This window comes from Anomaloglossus baeobatrachus, chromosome 9 (genome assembly GCF_048569485.1).
Source record: "Anomaloglossus baeobatrachus isolate aAnoBae1 chromosome 9, aAnoBae1.hap1, whole genome shotgun sequence".
Classification (NCBI taxonomy): domain Eukaryota; kingdom Metazoa; phylum Chordata; class Amphibia; order Anura; family Aromobatidae; genus Anomaloglossus; species Anomaloglossus baeobatrachus.
In genome coordinates this window covers 184345010-184362213 of record NC_134361.1, presented here as the reverse complement: position 1 = coordinate 184362213, position 17204 = coordinate 184345010, and the positions used below count along the sequence as shown (strand labels likewise).

At 47.4% G+C, this 17204-nt stretch overlaps 1 protein-coding gene across 1 annotated transcript in view; it reads right to left on the bottom strand.

The window, feature by feature from the left end:
* LOC142250636 (keratin, type I cytoskeletal 18-like) overlaps positions 1–16083 on the bottom strand; it is a 37810-nt gene extending 21727 nt beyond the window's left edge. Inside the window, exons 1-2 of the mRNA XM_075322822.1 lie at positions 15756–16083; positions 944–1026 (exon numbers count right to left, since the gene is read on the bottom strand). Of these exons, the coding sequence (XP_075178937.1) occupies positions 944–1026; positions 15756–16070 (398 nt within the window). The 5' untranslated portion in view covers positions 16071–16083. The remainder of the gene's footprint in view (positions 1–943; positions 1027–15755) is intronic.
* Between the last annotated feature and the right edge of the window lie 1121 nt (positions 16084–17204).

Genomic DNA, 17204 nt, shown 5'->3' with positions numbered 1-17204 from the left:
GGGACTCCTGCTTTTCTGGATGTCTGTAGAGATCCTTGGCTCCCGTATCTTGTCTCTCCGAATCTAAGAATGTTAAGGCCAATGTTCTATCTCGTAGTGTTGTCCCAGACGTGAGGGGCAAATGTTGCGTTTTCTTAGGGTGCCAACCTCCACGGTGGCCTGAGGCTTCTTGGGGACCCCGGTTCTTGAAAAGTGTTTACTCCCGTCTGAGTCGCAGGTCCGTTATGGGGCCTGCCTTGGAACATGACCACGGATCCTATATACCACTGTGCTCTGGGAACTGTGGGGGCCAGAGGGACATGCAATTTTGGTGGACAACCTGAAGTATGATCCACCCTAGGATTCTGCACCCTGCTCAGCGCCGATCCTGAGGGAGCAATGAAGCTCTCCCCTCGGCGACCGTATTGACTCCTGCGTCCCCCCCAGACCCTCTGGTAAAACCCAACTGCTCTCTTCCTCTCCTGCTGGAGAACTCGCTAACTGTTGTGTTGCTTCTCACTCCCCCTGGTGGATGTTCCTCCCCTGGTTCCCTCTCGCTGGTGGGTGGCATCCCCCCATGTTTGGTGACTGCCTTAAGACCCAACCCTAGCCGGTCTCCAGTGGGGAGGCCAACCTGGTTGTGTGTATGAGTTGGCGTGTTGGGGAATCGGTACTGACCTCTTCTGGATCCAGGATGAGTACCGCACCTTAAGTGAGGTGCAGTACACTATGGTGACTGAAGCCTCAGGGGTGCCACAATTGCCTAAGGCCGTCATTGTTGGGAATTTGCGAGGACAAGATTCCTATTAATAATTTAAAGCCATCCAACATATTTAATTTTGGATGATGATGATAATATGGAAGTTGAACTATATTATTATACAATAATTGCTTGTTGTCCAAGTTTCAATAAACCAGCCCTGAGTACGAGAGCTCAGATATGCTGTCCATATCTTATACTTACTTCTCTTTGAAGTCGTCTGCAGCCAGTTTGCTGTTATCAATGGCCAGTAACAGATTTGTATTCTCAGAGATTGAATCTGTAATCTAAAGGCATGAGATTTTCAGAGTTTGACATTTAAAAAAAGTTTCAGAAATCAAAAGTACATTATTTTTACACAGAAATATGAGCCACATTTTCATCCCCTGCTCTCCTCTATTTAAATCCATCTGATTTGTATCTTTCAAAAGTACTGCTATTTCTGAACATGTTACAACCAGAAAAAAAGTATATGGGGAATATCATAGCAGCTAGTCCCCACCTACCAGCTCAGAGACAACTGAAAATCAGAGATAGAGCCTGCAGAAAGGGAAACCAGAGAAAAATACAGGATACAAATCATATGTCAAAAAGTAATGTTATTTCTTATGTACTCAAAAATGACAGGTGTGCTGAAATGACAGGTACGCTAAAATGACAGGTACGCTAAAATGACAGGTACGCTAAAATGTTATGTTAATAAAAGGGACCCCATTTATAAAGATGAGGTGGCAACTTTGCCTCGGGTGGAACCTTCCGTGATGGTATTTTGACCACATACAGTCCATATCAGCACTTTTCTATTTCCAATTTGGAATGAGGGAACTATTCTAACTTTTTACCCCTTTGATATTTTACTACAAGTAACCCCTAATCTGGATTCTCTATAACTGCCCTTCGTAGTGTTGGGGTGAGGGAACGCTTGGCTTGCGGCTCAACACACAGAGGAGGTGTACCGCCCTTGCAGCAATCGGACTTCTCGGATTCGTGGTTGCTGTGGCTCGAGGGTCCCCGGACCCGGGGGCTTGCGGCCACTCAAAAATGAAAGGGGGTTATTTACAGGGGATTAGTGTTTGTGACGCCACCCATGGTTCGCGGTAAGGGGAGTACCACCGCTGCCGATGGGAGTACCCGAGGGAGATGGAGTGGGGCAGCCAGATGACGTTCCCTCCACGAGACTCTGGATGATGGAGGTGTAGGGAAGCGTGGTGCAGGCCAGGCGGGCAGACTCAGGGGAGCGCAGCGTACTCACTCAGACCGTGTGGATGTTGGTGCGACCATTAAGCAAACTCTGACACAGGAGTAAACCAAGTCTCTGGGTGCCGCTGCCACTCTGGGGAGCTCGTCCGGGAATCTGTTCTCGTTGGTATTGCTGGCGGTTTGGAGCCTGCCTCCATGCACTTGTGTTTAGACGTTTCTGAGTGACCCCTCGGTCTGAGGCTGTCGGGGTCCCGCTCCCTATAGTTAAATAGAGGAGCTGTGCTCTCGATGGCTGACACTTGGGATTTCAGTGGGCCGCATAAGCTGGAAAGCCCTATCCCCCTCGCTGGGTTGGTGCCTTCGATCTCTGAGCTCTTGGGGAAAGTTCATAAAGAGACTATCCTCCACAGATTAATTATCAGGTTGCATGAAGCTACTCCCTGATCTAGAGTCCAGTACCCTGCCGTGCTCGGTACTGGTCTGGTTACTAGATTTTCCGGTGCCGACCGTTCTCCAAAACTAAGTCTGTGCACCTTTCTCCAATACCCTGTGACCGGGTCTCCGACTCCTCCGGTCTTAGACCACCATCTGCGACCTAACCAAAGTCTCCCAGGGAGCTACAACTCTCTCAGCTCCTCACTCTCTGAGGGCTACTACTCGATTGACTATGTCCCTCCCACCAGTCTGCCTGACACCTAGGCGGGTGGTCCTTTTCCAGCTAGACCACCCACTGGTGTGCCTGATAGGGTGTGGTGTGAGGTGTGGCTAGGATTTGAATGTTGATGGAAGCAATACCAATAGTTAGGATCCCAGAACCATGGAAGGTGACTTCTGCACCATAAGTAAAAGGAGTGCAGTTCCCTGTGACACCCTGATAAGATCAGGTGCGAAACAGGAAAACCAGGGAAGATGTAATGGAAGACACTGGCGATAGGGAGAGGGAAGAGGGGTCACTCACTTGTGACTGATCCCTGAGCTCCCTAACGTCCCTAGAAGGGTCTTTCCCCCCATGCGCCATCATGTGCCTAGGGCCTCGCTGACCCTGAACTTACCCTGGCTAGTGAGTAGGGCAGTGGGACACTAGTCCCACTACTACAATTAAACAACATAAGGAAAGTAAGACAAATGGGTGGGGAAAAACACAACAAATAATATTCTTAGGTTTTTTCAAAAGGAACTTCACAGCTGCTACTGAAATGACACCTCAGCTGCTCCAGTGACAGGCTCCTTCCAAGTGGTCAGTATAGAGAATCTATCATTGGCGTGGAGTAAAGTCAAGAGTGGGTAAATATAGCAGAAGGGCGTGATGACAAGATGCCGCAGCTGTGATGAATGCTAGCTCACCCAACAAGGATGGACCTTTCAGCATCAAATTAAAGTAAATCTGCTCCAACACAAGATGTAACCTGCTGTGATATCTTTCCGGCGCCATCACAAAAACAGCACATGTATTTTCCCTATTGGTAGGTATTGTGTCAGGTGCTGCTCTGGTGGTATTATTTTGGCACTATTGGGGGAACTTAGTTACTAAATGGTGGTATAGGTTTGGTGCACTGGGGAGGTGTTCTAAGCTGCACTGTGAAATTTGTTTTTTCTATGGTGAAATATGGTTGTTGCATGGTGGTATTTTTTGGGCTATGCTACAGAGGTCATATGGGCGCTGTATGGTAGTTTTTGTACTCTGCTGAAGTTCTGGCATCACCATGGATTGACTTTTGAGATGAGGCCTTAAAGTTTGAGGAGCGCTATTGTAAATGGACAGAAAGACAGAGATTTTATAATGGCTACTAGCACTTTACATTAGTTTTCTCAATTATACATATACATTGACTCACATTTCCCAACATTGACCTATGTTAATTAAATGTTTTTCCTAAAATCTGTGCTATTTTCATTTACTCTTCCTAAAAATATGTTAAAACTATATTTCCTTGGAGACCATAGCAATTTATTTAGCCGCTTTTTAAATTTGATAAGAAAAGTCACACATTTTATTGTTAACTTGTTCACATTTTGTGGCACGGTGTCTGTTGTCTTATCAGTAGGTGTTGAGCTTACTATTTCTGCACTTTAGGGCAGTAGATTTTTTCCTGGACATATAGTATTGTGCAAATGTTTTACACAGGTTTGGAAAAATGCTGCAAAGTAAGCATGCTTTATAAAATAGAATAGTTAATAGTTAATTTTTATCAATTAACAAAATGCAAAGTGAATGAACAAAAAAGAAATCTAAATCTAATAAATATTTGGTGACCGCCCTTTGCCTTCAGAACAAAAAAAAAAAGAAATTCTTCTAGATATACTTGAACACAATTTTTAAAGAAATTCGACAGGGAGATTGTTCCAAACATCTTGGAGAACTAACCACAGATCTTTGTGTATGAGGCTTGTGTAAATCCTTCTGTCTCTTCATGTGATCCCAGACAGACTGGATGATGTGAGATCAGGGCTCTGTGGAGGCCGAATCATCACCTGCAGGCTTCTGCGGGGGCCGGATCATCACCTCCAGGGCTCTGCAGAGCTGGATCATCACCTCCAGGGCTCTGTGGGGCCGGATCATCACCTCCAGGGCTCTTTGGGGGTCGGATCATCACCTCCAGGGCTCTTTGGGGGCCGTATCATCACCTCCAGGGCTCTGTGGGGGTCGGATAATCACTTCCAGGACTCTGCGGGGGCTGGAACATCACATTCAGGGCTCTGCAGGGGCAAGATCATCACCTCCAGGGCTCTGTGGAGGCCGGAACATCACCTCCAGGGCTCTGTGGGGGTCGGATAATCACTTCCAGGGCTCTGCGGGGGATGGAACATCACATTCAGGGCTCTGCAGGGGCAAGATCATCACCTCCAGGGCTCTGTGTGGGCCGGTATATCACCTCCAGGGCTCTGTGTGGGCCGGTATATCACCTCCAAGGCTCTGTGGGGGTCGGATAATCACCTCCAGGGCTCTATGAGGGGCGGATAATCACTTCCAGGGCTCTGCGGGGGCTGTATCATCACCTCCAGGGCTCTGCGAGGGCCGGATCATTACCTCCAGGGCTCTGTGTGGGCCGGATCATAACTTCCAGGACTCCTTGAACTTCTTTACGCTGATGATAGATTATAATTACATTGACTGTATGTTTGGGGTCGTTGTTCAGTCACAATCAGATGCCTCCCTGATGGTATTACATTATGGATAAATATCAGTATGTATTTCTCAGCATTGAGGACACCATTAATCCTGACAAATTCACCAACTCCATTTACTGAAATTCAGCCTCAATCTTGCAGGATCCTCCTCCGCTGTTCACTGTTCCTGTAGGCTCTCATTATTGTGTCTCCAGCCCTATCTTCCTTTATAGCCAAATATTTCACATTCTGATTCATCAGTCCACAGCACCTGTGTCAGGCTTCCGGGATTTCCAGTTCTCTTTTGAAAGAGCTTGCCCTCGGTTAACATGGAGTTTGCTGTTCTGTTGCCCTACTTCCTGTCCAGCTGCTTAAAAGGCCGCCTCTAAGCTTAGTCCAGTGCCTGAGTATACTGCTTGCTGTGTGCTCCTGCTTTGCTGCTTCTATTTCCTGATTGACATTTGGATCCTCCTGAAGACAACCGACACCGACTCTGGACTTTACCCGGTTTCATCAAGCTGTGCCCGGACTCCGTCTGCCGTCTTGGGTCAGCACTTCTGCCCGGTTCCTTCCGGTTCGTAACCTCTGGACGTTCATTCCGTACGGACACTCCTGGACTTTACCTATTGCCCCTTGTGTCCCGGCTGCTGCGCATTTAGGCCTTCCGGGGTGATTGCCAGACAGTCCCTGTATAGGGGTTCGCTCTTGGTGGTCTCCCTGGGGGAGTCCGGTGCGTGGCCCCGGGAATTCCCTTCGCTCCGATTCGGGAAGGTATTTCGTGTGTTATTGTTCTACTGTGTTTGTTCCGTTTGTGTACCTATCGTTGGTTACGTATTATAAATATCCCTGCACCAAGAACTCGTCTCTGGTTGTCATTGCCCTAACGCTATCGAAATCCTCAGAACATACAATAGTATTACATTATACTCAGGCCAAGAGAGGATTTCGCTGGGGCAATGACTGAGACACGAGTAGATCAGCTTTTTTCCATGATTAACTCCTTGCAGCAGGAGATGGAGGCGGTGCAGAATAAACTTAGAGATGTGGAGGCACAGCTGGGCCATAATCACCAGGTACTGGGTCCGGCTATTCAGGATTTGCAAGTCAGAGTGGAGGCTCAGGAAGCCGTCCCCACTACGTCCGTATCAGCTGCTGGTATGCCTAGGTTACCCCCATTTCGTTTCAATGGTGATCGTAGTCAGTTTCGTGGATTTGTTAACCAATGTATACTGTTTTTTGATGTACATGCTGATTATTACCGTTCTGACCGGTCAAAAGTGTTATGTATAATTATGTTATTAACCTCACGAGCACTGGCTTGGGCTAATCCTATGATAGAGAATCGGGATATCCTTTTAAATCACCTGGATGACTTTCTGACCGCAATGGCGCAAATGTTTGATGATCCGAATCGCCGTGCTACCGCTGAATCGGCTCTCCTTTCCTTACGTCAGGGAAAGCGGTCTGTCGTTGAATATGCCACTGAGTTCAAGAGGTTAGTGGTAGACACCGACTGGGGAAACAATGCATTATTGTCAGTTTTCAAAAAAGGTTTGTCCGGTACCATCAAGGACGAGTTAGCTCGTTCCGAATCTCCAGGGGATTTTGAACTGTTTCTCCAACACTGTGTGCGTATTGATACCCGCTTGACGGAACGTAGACAGGAAAAATGGGCAGCTGTAAACCGGGTAACCAACTTTGCGTTTCCTTCCAGAGAACCCGCTCTCAGGACGCCATGGGAGGCCGAGGACGTTCCTATGCAAGTGGACTCTCTGCAAAAGCGAGAGACCAACAAACGTCGTGAACACCGGCTCCGTGAGCGTTTGTGTTTCTATTGCGGTCAATCGGACCATTTCTTGATTGACTGCCCGAGACGTCCAAATCGCCCAAATAAGGTATTGGCAGCCATGGCAGAGTGTGACAACACGGACGCAGAGTCCGATATCTCTGAGGCAAGTGGACACCTGGATGCGGTATTTCCCTTGACTGTAATGTCAACATCACCTAAGGACTCAGAAGGGAAATACACCCATTGCTCGCTTCCCATTCAGATCCGGTGGGAGGGACAGTTAATACCTACATCTGCTATGATAGACTCTGGGGCAGGGGGTAATTTCATGGACTCTTCTTTTGCCAGGAAACACGGTATCCGGACTCAACAAAGATCCTCACCGGTTACCATGGAGACGGTAGACGGATCTCCGTTAGTTTCTGGACCAGTTGATCGGGAAACAGTACCCCTAGAATGCGTGATGAAGCCAGGTCAGCAGGAGACCCTTGTTTTCATGTTGATTTCTTCTCCCCATTTTCCGATTATTTTAGGAATTCCGTGGCTACGGTCTACAAATCCAGTCATCGATTGGGAGACTAAGGAAATATCCTTCCCACCGCAGAGTGGTCCGACCATTAGTCCAACTGTACCGGTTCCAGTAACACCGAATGCGGAGGGCACTGTACAGGTACCTGTTTTACCCCCGGTTTATCATGACTTCGCTGATATATGCGACAAAAGAAAAGCAGATCGGCTTCCCCCGCATAGACCGTATGATTGTCCCATAGACTTAGGCGGGCTTTGCACACTGCGACATCGCAGCCCGATGCTGCGATGCCGAGTGCGATAGTGCCCGCCCCCGTCGCAGCAGCGATATGTGGTGATAGCTGGCGTAGCGAAAATTATCGCTACGCCAGCTTCACACACACACTCACCTGCCGTGCGACGTCCCTGTGGCCGGCGGCCCGCCTCCTTGTTAAGGGGGCGGGTCGTGCGGCGTCACTGTGACGTCACACGGCAGGCGGCCAATCGGAGCGGAGGGGCGGAGATGAGCAGGATGTAAACATCCTGCCCACCTCCTTCCTTCCGCATAACCTACGGAAGCCGCAGTGACGCCGGTAGGAGATGTTCCTCGCTCCTGCGGCTTCACACACAGCGATGTGTGCTGCTGCAGGAGCGAGGAACAACATCGGACTGTCGCGTCAGCGTAATTATGAATTACGCCGACGCTGCACCGATGATACGATTACGACGCTTTTGCGCTCGTTAATCGTATCATCGAGACTTTACACACTGCGATGTCGCATGCGATGCCGGAAGTGCGTCATTTTCAATTTGACCCCACCGACATCGCACCTGCGATGTCGCAGTGTGCAAAGCCCGCCTTACTCCCAGGGGCAGAGATCCCGTTTGGTCATGTCTACCCGTTGGCGGCACCTGCGCTAGAAGCACTAAAAGAGTACATCGATGAAAGTCTAGCCAAGGGATTTATTCGCCCTTCTACCTCACCAGCAGGGGCACCCATCTTTTTCGTGAAAAAGAAAGAGGGAACTCTGAGACCTTGTATTGACTACCGGGAACTGAATAAGATAACCATCCGGAACCGGTATCCGTTACCGTTGATTCCTGAGCTATTGGAGAGAGTCCAACAGGCAAAGATATTCACTAAATTGGATCTCCGTGGGGCATATAATCTACTTCGCATACGTCCCGGAGATGAGTGGAAGACAGCGTTCAGATGTCGGTATGGACATTATGAGTACCTAGTGATGCCTTTTGGACTTTGTAACGCTCCTGCGGCTTTCCAACACCTAGTTAACGATATTTTTAGGGATATAATGGACCAATTCATGGTGATTTATCTGGATGATATCCTGATCTTTTCTGATTCCCTACAGGAACACCAGGAGCACGTCAAGACCGTACTTACCCGTCTGAGGGATAACCACCTGTACATTAAACTGGAGAAGTGCGAATTCCATTGCTCACAAATACAATTTTTAGGTTATGTCATCTCTCCTTAGGGACTGAACATGGAGTCGGGCAAGATACAAGCAATTCTAGACTGGCCGGAACCGGGAAACATCAAGGAGGTACAACGCTTTGTCGGTTTTGCCAACTTTTACCGACGCTTTATCCGTAACTTTTCAGAGATCGTCCGTCCCATCACTCTGTTAACCAAGAAGGGACAGAAGTTTGTGTGGTCCGCCCAGGCCCAGGAAGCTTTCCATCGTCTCAAGGTTTGTTTTACCTCAGCGCCAATACTAGTACACCCGAATCCCGCACTTCCCTTTATTGTGGAAGTCGACGCTTCCGATTATGCGTTAGGGGCAATCCTTTCTCAAAGGACTGGGGACAAGAGTCTCTTGCATCCGTGTGCTTTCTTTTCTCGCCGGTTGTCCCCTGCAGAAAGGAACTATGACATTGCGGACAAGGAATTGTTGGCGATTATTGCAGCTTTCAAGGAATGGAGACACCACTTACAGGGAGCTGCACAGCAAGTGATAGTACTCACAGATCATCGTAACCTGGAATTTCTTAAGTCTGCCAGGTGCCTGTCTCCACGGCAAGCCCGTTGGAGCTTATTCCTTAACCAGTTCAATTTTATCGTTACATACCGTCCAGGTTCACGTAATGGGAAAGCCGATGCCTTGTCCCGAATCCACGCCGTGGACTCCGTGCCTGGAACCCCGTCTCAGACCGTGTTATCGGATGCCAATTTCGTTGGAGTAATCCAGGACCAGGACTTGTGGAAGGACATCAAGCTGGCCTATGATGGTGACGTATTTCTTACTGCCCCCCCGAATGATGTGACTCTTGTTCTTCGGAATGGTGTGTGGTTGAGAGAGCGACGCATTTATGTCCCGGAGGCCGTAAGACTTCGGGTTCTCAAGTTGGTCCATGACTCCGTGTTGGCTGGTCATAGGGGGGTACAGAAGACACAGGAATTTCTGAGCCGTTTCTTCTGGTGGCCTACCTGTTTAAAGGATGTAAAAGACTATGTCCACTCATGTGTGGTTTGTGCCCGGTGCAAGGTCCCTCGTGTGGCTCCTACGGGACTCCTCCAACCGTTACCCGTTCCATCTCGCCCTTGGGGATCCATCTCAATGGATTTTATTGTGGAGTTGCCAGTCTCAGGCGGTCACAATACCATTTTAGTGGTGGTGGATCGGTTGACAAAAGCTGCTCACTTTATTCCGTGTACCGGTCTTCCCTCAGCCGCAGAGACAGTGGATTTGGTTATCCAGAACATATTCCGATTGCATGGGGTACCGGATGAGATCATCTCTGACCGGGGCGTGCAGTTCACGTCTAAGTTCTGGAAGGGGTTTTGTTCGGCACTCCAGATTGATGTCTGTTTGTCTTCTGCATACCATCCTCAGACAAATGGGCAAACCGAACGGACTAATAAAACCCTGGAACAGTACCTTCGATGTTATGTCAGCCATCTGCAGGACGATTGGTTGAAGATGCTTCCGTTGGCGGAGTTCTCGTATAACAACACTCAGAGCAGCTCCACTAAGGTAACGCCTTTTTTCGCTAACTTGGGTTACCATCCGAATGTTTTACCTAGGTCACCGGTTGCGGTTTCGGTGCCAGCAGTGGAGGACAGATTGACGGAGCTACGACAGATTCTGGAGGTACTAAAGGACACTGTGGCTACAGCTCAGGAGCGTTACAAGAGGTCGGCAGACACTCACCGGAAACCAGCCCCCATGTATAAGGTAGGGGACTCAGTGTGGTTATCCACCAAAAACCTGAGATTGGGGGTTCCTTCGCAGAAGCTGGGACAGAAATTCATCGGTCCGTTTAAGATCACCGGGATCGTGAGCCCTGTGGCCTGTCGGCTGCGGTTACCGCACCATCTAAAGGTACACCCGGTCTTTCATGTTTCTCTCCTCAAACCCGTTTCTCCTAATCCGTTTCATGGTCGTGTCGTGCCTCCTCCTCCGCCTGTGATGGTTGACGGCGAGGAGCAGTTCGTGGTTGAGGACATTATTGACTCCCGGCTCCATCGTCATCGGCTTCAGTATCTGGTACGTTGGCAGGGGTACTCCCCCGAGGACGATTCCTGGGAACCGGTGGGTAACATTCGGGCGCCCCGGAAGATTGCTCAGTTTCATCGGCGGTACCCGGACAAGCCAGGCCCTGATCCGTCCTGAGGCCGTTTCTGGGGGGGGAGTACTGTCAGGCTTCCGGGATTTCCAGTTCTCTTTTGAAAGAGCTTGCCCTCGGTTAACATGGAGTTTGCTGTTCTGTTGCCCTACTTCCTGTCCAGCTGCTTAAAAGGCCGCCTCTAAGCTTAGTCCAGTGCCTGAGTATACTGCTTGCTGTGTGCTCCTGCTTTGCTGCTTCTATTTCCTGATTGACATTTGGATCCTCCTGAAGACAACCGACACCGACTCTGGACTTTACCCGGTTTCATCAAGCTGTGCCCGGACTCCGCCTGCCGTCTTGGGTCAGCACTTCTGCCCGGTTCCTTCCGGTTCGTAACCTCTGGACGTTCATTCCGTACGGACACTCCTGGACTTTACCTATTGCCCCTTGTGTCCCGGCTGCTGCGCATTTAGGCCTTCCGGGGTGATTGCCAGACAGTCCCTGTATAGGGGTTCGCTCTTGGTGGTCTCCCTGGGGGAGTCCGGTGCGTGGCCCCGGGAATTCCCTTCGCTCCGATTCGGGAAGGTATTTCGTGTGTTATTGTTCTACTGTGTTTGTTCCGTTTGTGTACCTATCGTTGGTTACGTATTATAAATATCCCTGCACCAAGAACTCGTCTCTGGTTGTCATTGCCCTAACGCTATCGAAATCCTCAGAACATACAATAGTATTACAACCTGCTGCCATTTTTCTGCAAGCCAGTTCTTATGTTTTCATGCATAGTTGAATTGCTTGGTGTTGTTTCCATCCTCAAGGTATCTTCCATTAAGACCACTTCTGGCCAGAGAACTCCAAATAGTAGATGTTTGTGGCTTGGTCCTACTGGTTGCTGCCAGTTCTGAACTGATGCCACTGCTAATTTTTTATGGTAAGTAACCATGATGTGTGCTTTTTAACTTCTTCAGTAGGTTTCTTTAGCTGACCATTGCATCTACAATCCTCAATATTGTCAATTTCCTGGAGCTTTTTCAAAGGAACTTGAAACCTTAGCATGCTTTCAAATATTTGCCTAAGAGACACCTTGCTGATGCAGTATAACTACCTTGTGTCTTGTTGCTTTGCTCGTGTAACCTTTGACATGAAACTGTTTCCCACAACCTCACCTTTGTAAGAGTTTGTCTGTTCCTCACCCAGTTTTAAGCTTCCAACACAACTGTTTCTGTTTCAGTTAATGACTTAATGGTTTCAACCTACATATGAAAATTATCACTTGTTTGGTATAATTGGTTACTCCTACACCTGACTATAATCCTAAAAAATCCCTGACTTTATTGAAGTGTAACTAGAAGAATTGATGCTGTTTTGAAGACAAATGGCAAATGTTTGTCACTTGGAGTTTTGCACAAACTTTGCTGACAGTCATGATGGCATTGAGCTCTGTTCACATTGCAGATTCTGACACTCTGTCCAATGGTTTCTCTAGTGTCTGGAATCAACACTGGCAGACTTAGGGGTACTTTGCACATTGCGACATCGCTAGCATTGGCTAGCGATGCCGAGCGCGATAGCACTCGCCCCCGTCACACATGCGATATCTTGTGATAGCTGCCGTAGCGAACATTATCGCTACGGCAGCTTCACACGCACTTACCTCCCCTGCGACGTCGCTCTGGCCGGCGACCTGCCTCCTTCCTAAGGGGGCGGGTCGTGTGGCATCACAGCGACGTCACTCGGCAGGCGGGCAATAGAAGCGGAGGGGCGGAGATGAGCGGGACGTAAACATCCCGCCCACCTCCTTCCTTCCGCATAGCCGGTGGAGGCAGGTAAGGAGAAGTTCCTCGCTCCTGCGGCTTCACACACAGCGATGTGTGGTGCCGCAGGAACGAAGAACAACATCGTATCTCCTATTGGTGCGACATTATGAAAATGACCGACGCTACACAGATCACCGATTTTCGACGCTTTTGCGATTGTTTATCGGCGCATCTAGGCTTTACACGTTGCAATGTCGTTACCAGCGCCGGATGTGTGTCACTTTCGTGCAAAGTACCCCTTAGGCGTTGATCTGCTGCATGCTGAGTCATAGGCAGGCTAGCAGAGATAATCTCTGCTAGTCTGTTTGTTAGTTTCCTTTGATCACATGTGGTGAGGAAGCCAATCACATCTGCTTCACTTCTATTTAAGCTGGAAGAGATCTTCTACCCATGCCAGCTATAGTTTCTATGTTGGTTTGTGAGGTGTGGTGTCCCAGATAATCTGGTGAAAATTGTGCTATTTGCTTGGTGCAGTTGTTGAGTTTACCCCTGTTGTTTTGTAGCTTCCTTCCTCTTGTGTTTTTCCTCCTGAATCTCTTATTGCCTTTACCTGTGCGCATGCTTGCTGTGTAACAGTTTTGTTTTTTCCTTGTCTGTCTATATCTGTGACTTTCATTACACTCCTCTCCCGATTCTCATGGGGGAGCAGAGAGAAACAGACCAGGACTGTTCAGGAGCAGGGCCAGGAAGGAGATTCAGGCATCCCCACCCTTAGTGGCATCTCTGAGAAAAGGGATAGCATAGGACCCCCTAGCTTGAAGGACAACTTAGGGGCCCCGGTTCCCCACTATCCCAGAGTCATCGTGACAATATTGATCTTGTTTACATTTCTCTTTTGCATTTTGTTCTTTGATAAAAAAAGACACTATTAACACTTCTATTCTTGAAAACATTCTTACTTTGCAGCATTTTTTCCACACCTGGCTGAAACTATTACACAGTTCTGTATATTTGTACTTTTCCATGTTCATGAATGTCCATAAGACCAATTGGATATTTTGCGTACACTTTAGATATAGTCTTTACATAGAAAAGTAGGTAAACACACCTGTTGCTGTTAATGCAAACATACCATAAAGTACTAAATTGCAGGAGACTAATAGGCCGAGAGAGGAACATACACTAAGGGTGCCTTCACACTTTAGCGATGCAGCAGCGATCCGACCAGCGATCTGACCTGGTCAGGATCGCTGCTGCATCGCTACATGGTCGCTGGTGAGCTGTCAAACAGGCAGATCTCACCAGCGACCAGTGACCAGCCCCCAGCCAGCAGCGACGTGCAAGCGACGCTGCGCTTGCACGGAGCCGGCGTCTGGAAGCTGCAGACACTGGTAACTAAGGTAAACATCGGGTATGGTTACCCGATGTTTACATTAGTTACCAGAGCACACCGCTTAGCTTTGCTCTCCTAGCTACAGTACACATCGGGTTAATTAACCCGATGTGTAATGCAGCTACATGTGCAGAGAGCAGGGAGCCGCGCACACTGCTTAGCACTGGCTCCTTGCTCTCCTAGCTACAGTACACATCGGGTTACTTAACCCGATGTGTAATGCAGCTACATGTGCAGAGAGCAGGAGCCGGCAGCACAGGCAGCGTGAGAGCTGCGGAGGCTGGTAACTAAGGTAAATATCGGGTAACCACCTTGGTTACCCGATGTTTATCTTGGATACAGCTTACCGCAGCTGCCAGACGCTGGCTCCTGCTCCCTGCTCGCTTCATTTGTCGCTCTCTCGCTGTCACACACAGCGATCTGTGTGTCACAGTGGGAGAGCGCCTTTGAAGAAAACGAACCAGGGCTGTGTGTAACGAGCAGCGATCTCGCAGCAGGGGCCAGATCGCTGCTCAGTGTCACACACAGCGAGATCGCTAATGAGGTCACTGCTGCGTCACAAAAAGCGTGACTCAGCAGCGATCTCGGCAGCGAGCTCGCTGTGTGTGAAGCACCCCTAAGCCTCTTATTCAGCTAAAGTCTGACCATGGTGAATACATTCTGTCACATTAAATAATGATACTGTAACCGCCATATGGAGCAGACATATTACTTCTAGCCTAAAGACAGGACAGGAGTCAGACATTTTTTTTACTTTATTGTGCGTGAAAAATAAATGCTAGAATTTAAAAGCGAAGCTTTGGCCATTTTCACACTTAGTATTCTATTAATACGCACGATCCTTAGTTAATAGAGATAAAAATGATTCATAACTTAGTAACTTAGCAACTCAGAGGTGTAAAAGTATTTCCATTGTATAAATTAGTTTTTTTGTCAATTATTAGCTTCTAGATCCTGATCTTTGTTCTGTATATGTTAGTTTTAATGCAGATTTTAAATGTCTATGGATATGTACGGGAGCAGCTATAGTGGTTGCAGCCATATATACAGTACACCCAGAAGAAGGGCCATATTAGTACACAATGTAAGTACAATGTGATGGTTAAGTAGGGTTTAGATGAATATCCAACCTTGAATATTAATTATTTTTTCCAAACAGGTTAATATATCTTTTTATGAGTTGGATGTTTTTTTGTTCTGATTTACAATTCTATGCATATAGATATTTAATAGATAATAATCAGGCTGCCTGCAGCCAGCACTAGGGGAGCTAAAGAGCTTACTGCATACAGCGTATACATAAATATCAATAATAAAGCAGTATGCAGACCTCTCCTATGTCCTCCTAGTGGTAGTTACAGGTAGCTTAGCTAATAGTATTTTGTTAGTATATACAGTATGTACAGCTATGGTTTCATTTCTTTGCCTGCGTGGATTGGATAGGTTGTTACCGACATTTGGTGAGAAATTCATGTGAATTGCACTTTTAGAAATATATTTACTTAGAAAATTGGTTATGTGTGAATGATAAAGCTAGGTTCACATCTGCACTAAACATAATAGGAAAAAAGAAAATAATGTGCCTGATCTGTCCAATGGTAAACACCAACATTGAGTATTATGGGGTCCATTTTGATTATGTCATGGGGTTCACTAATATTATATATCACAGTCAGTTTTTTCATGTCTTACCTGCTTTTTGAGGGTATTAATCAGAGTGAAGTAATCACTGTAGTCTTTTTTCACTGCGGCACCTTCTGATAATTTCTCTCGGATTTGGATTTCCAATTGTTTATTGGACTTTTCCAGGGCGTTGACCTTCTCCAAGTAACTGGCAAGTCGATTGTTGAGATTTTGCATCACCTCTTTATCATTTGATCCATGAGCAAGTGAAGAACTAAGAACCTGAGCTGAAGACTCAACCCAAGGCCTTCCATTGTAAGAGACACTGGTTGAGGAGGTCCGAAGCTTGGAGGGACTTCCACGCAGAGAACACAGGGTGGCCATAAGAGCTTCTATGGACTCTGAATAATCAAAAGAGCAAAGAATGAAAGTGAAAAATACAAATAGATAATGAAAGCAAGGCATCTAGTAAGGATTTAGGGAGGCTGCCGGGGAATTCCAGGGTGTTTTCATAAGATCTAGCCAACTTGTCATCCAAGTTCCCAAAACAAGAAGTCATAGCCTTCAAAAAAAGGCATTCAGATTGTCCATGTCTCAGACAAAGGACTTCTTGGAAAGTTCATTTAATCTTAATCATACTTTATCATTAATCCATAACATTTCCCATTAAAATCGATAAGCATTCCGTAATTGTTTTGTGTCTATGGTTTTGAGTCATACACATGCGTTAGTCTCTTTATTCCAGGAACTGGTGATCTCACTAGACTGCAGACCTTCACCCCACCAATATTATCTAATGCCAATTGCATTTTTGTAAAACATTGTTAGTTACAGTCTGCTACTCATGCTGATAAGAATAAAGAATCTGTTGTGCATGTTTGGGGGGATTTTTTTACAATCTATGTTAAATGCATGACTTTGAAGCTAAAAATCTTTTTATGTATTCAGCAAACAGCATATTCGGCACAAACATTTTAATAAGACCCTATCTCAAAGCCATCAATTACATGCACCTAAAGGGGTTGTCCACTACTACTATCCTTAGGATAAGTCATCACTACCTGATCGATCTAATATAGACCTTCATCAGTGTTCAGTGTAGATGGTCTGCTCAGTTTGTGAAAGCAGCGCCGGTGTAGATCACTTTGTCCACCGCTGTGTGGCAGAAGCGCTTCTGTCACACAGCGGTGGACACCATGATGTACATCAGCGCTACTTTCACTCACAATCTGAGCAGACCATCTACACTGAACACTGATGAAGGTCTATGTTAAACGGAAACATTGGTGCTGTATCTGGTCAAGCTTATGTGACGCCCCTGGACTAGTCAGGGCATCACAGGGTACTGCACTTTCTATTCTTTCGTGCAGGGCACAACCACCCATGGTTCTGGGTTCCCAATCTATGGTACTGCCTCCATCAGCATCCAAATCCCAACCACACCTCACAGCACACCCTGTCAGACACACCAGTGGGCTGCTGAGCTGGAATAGGGCCACCCACCTAGGGTTCAGACAG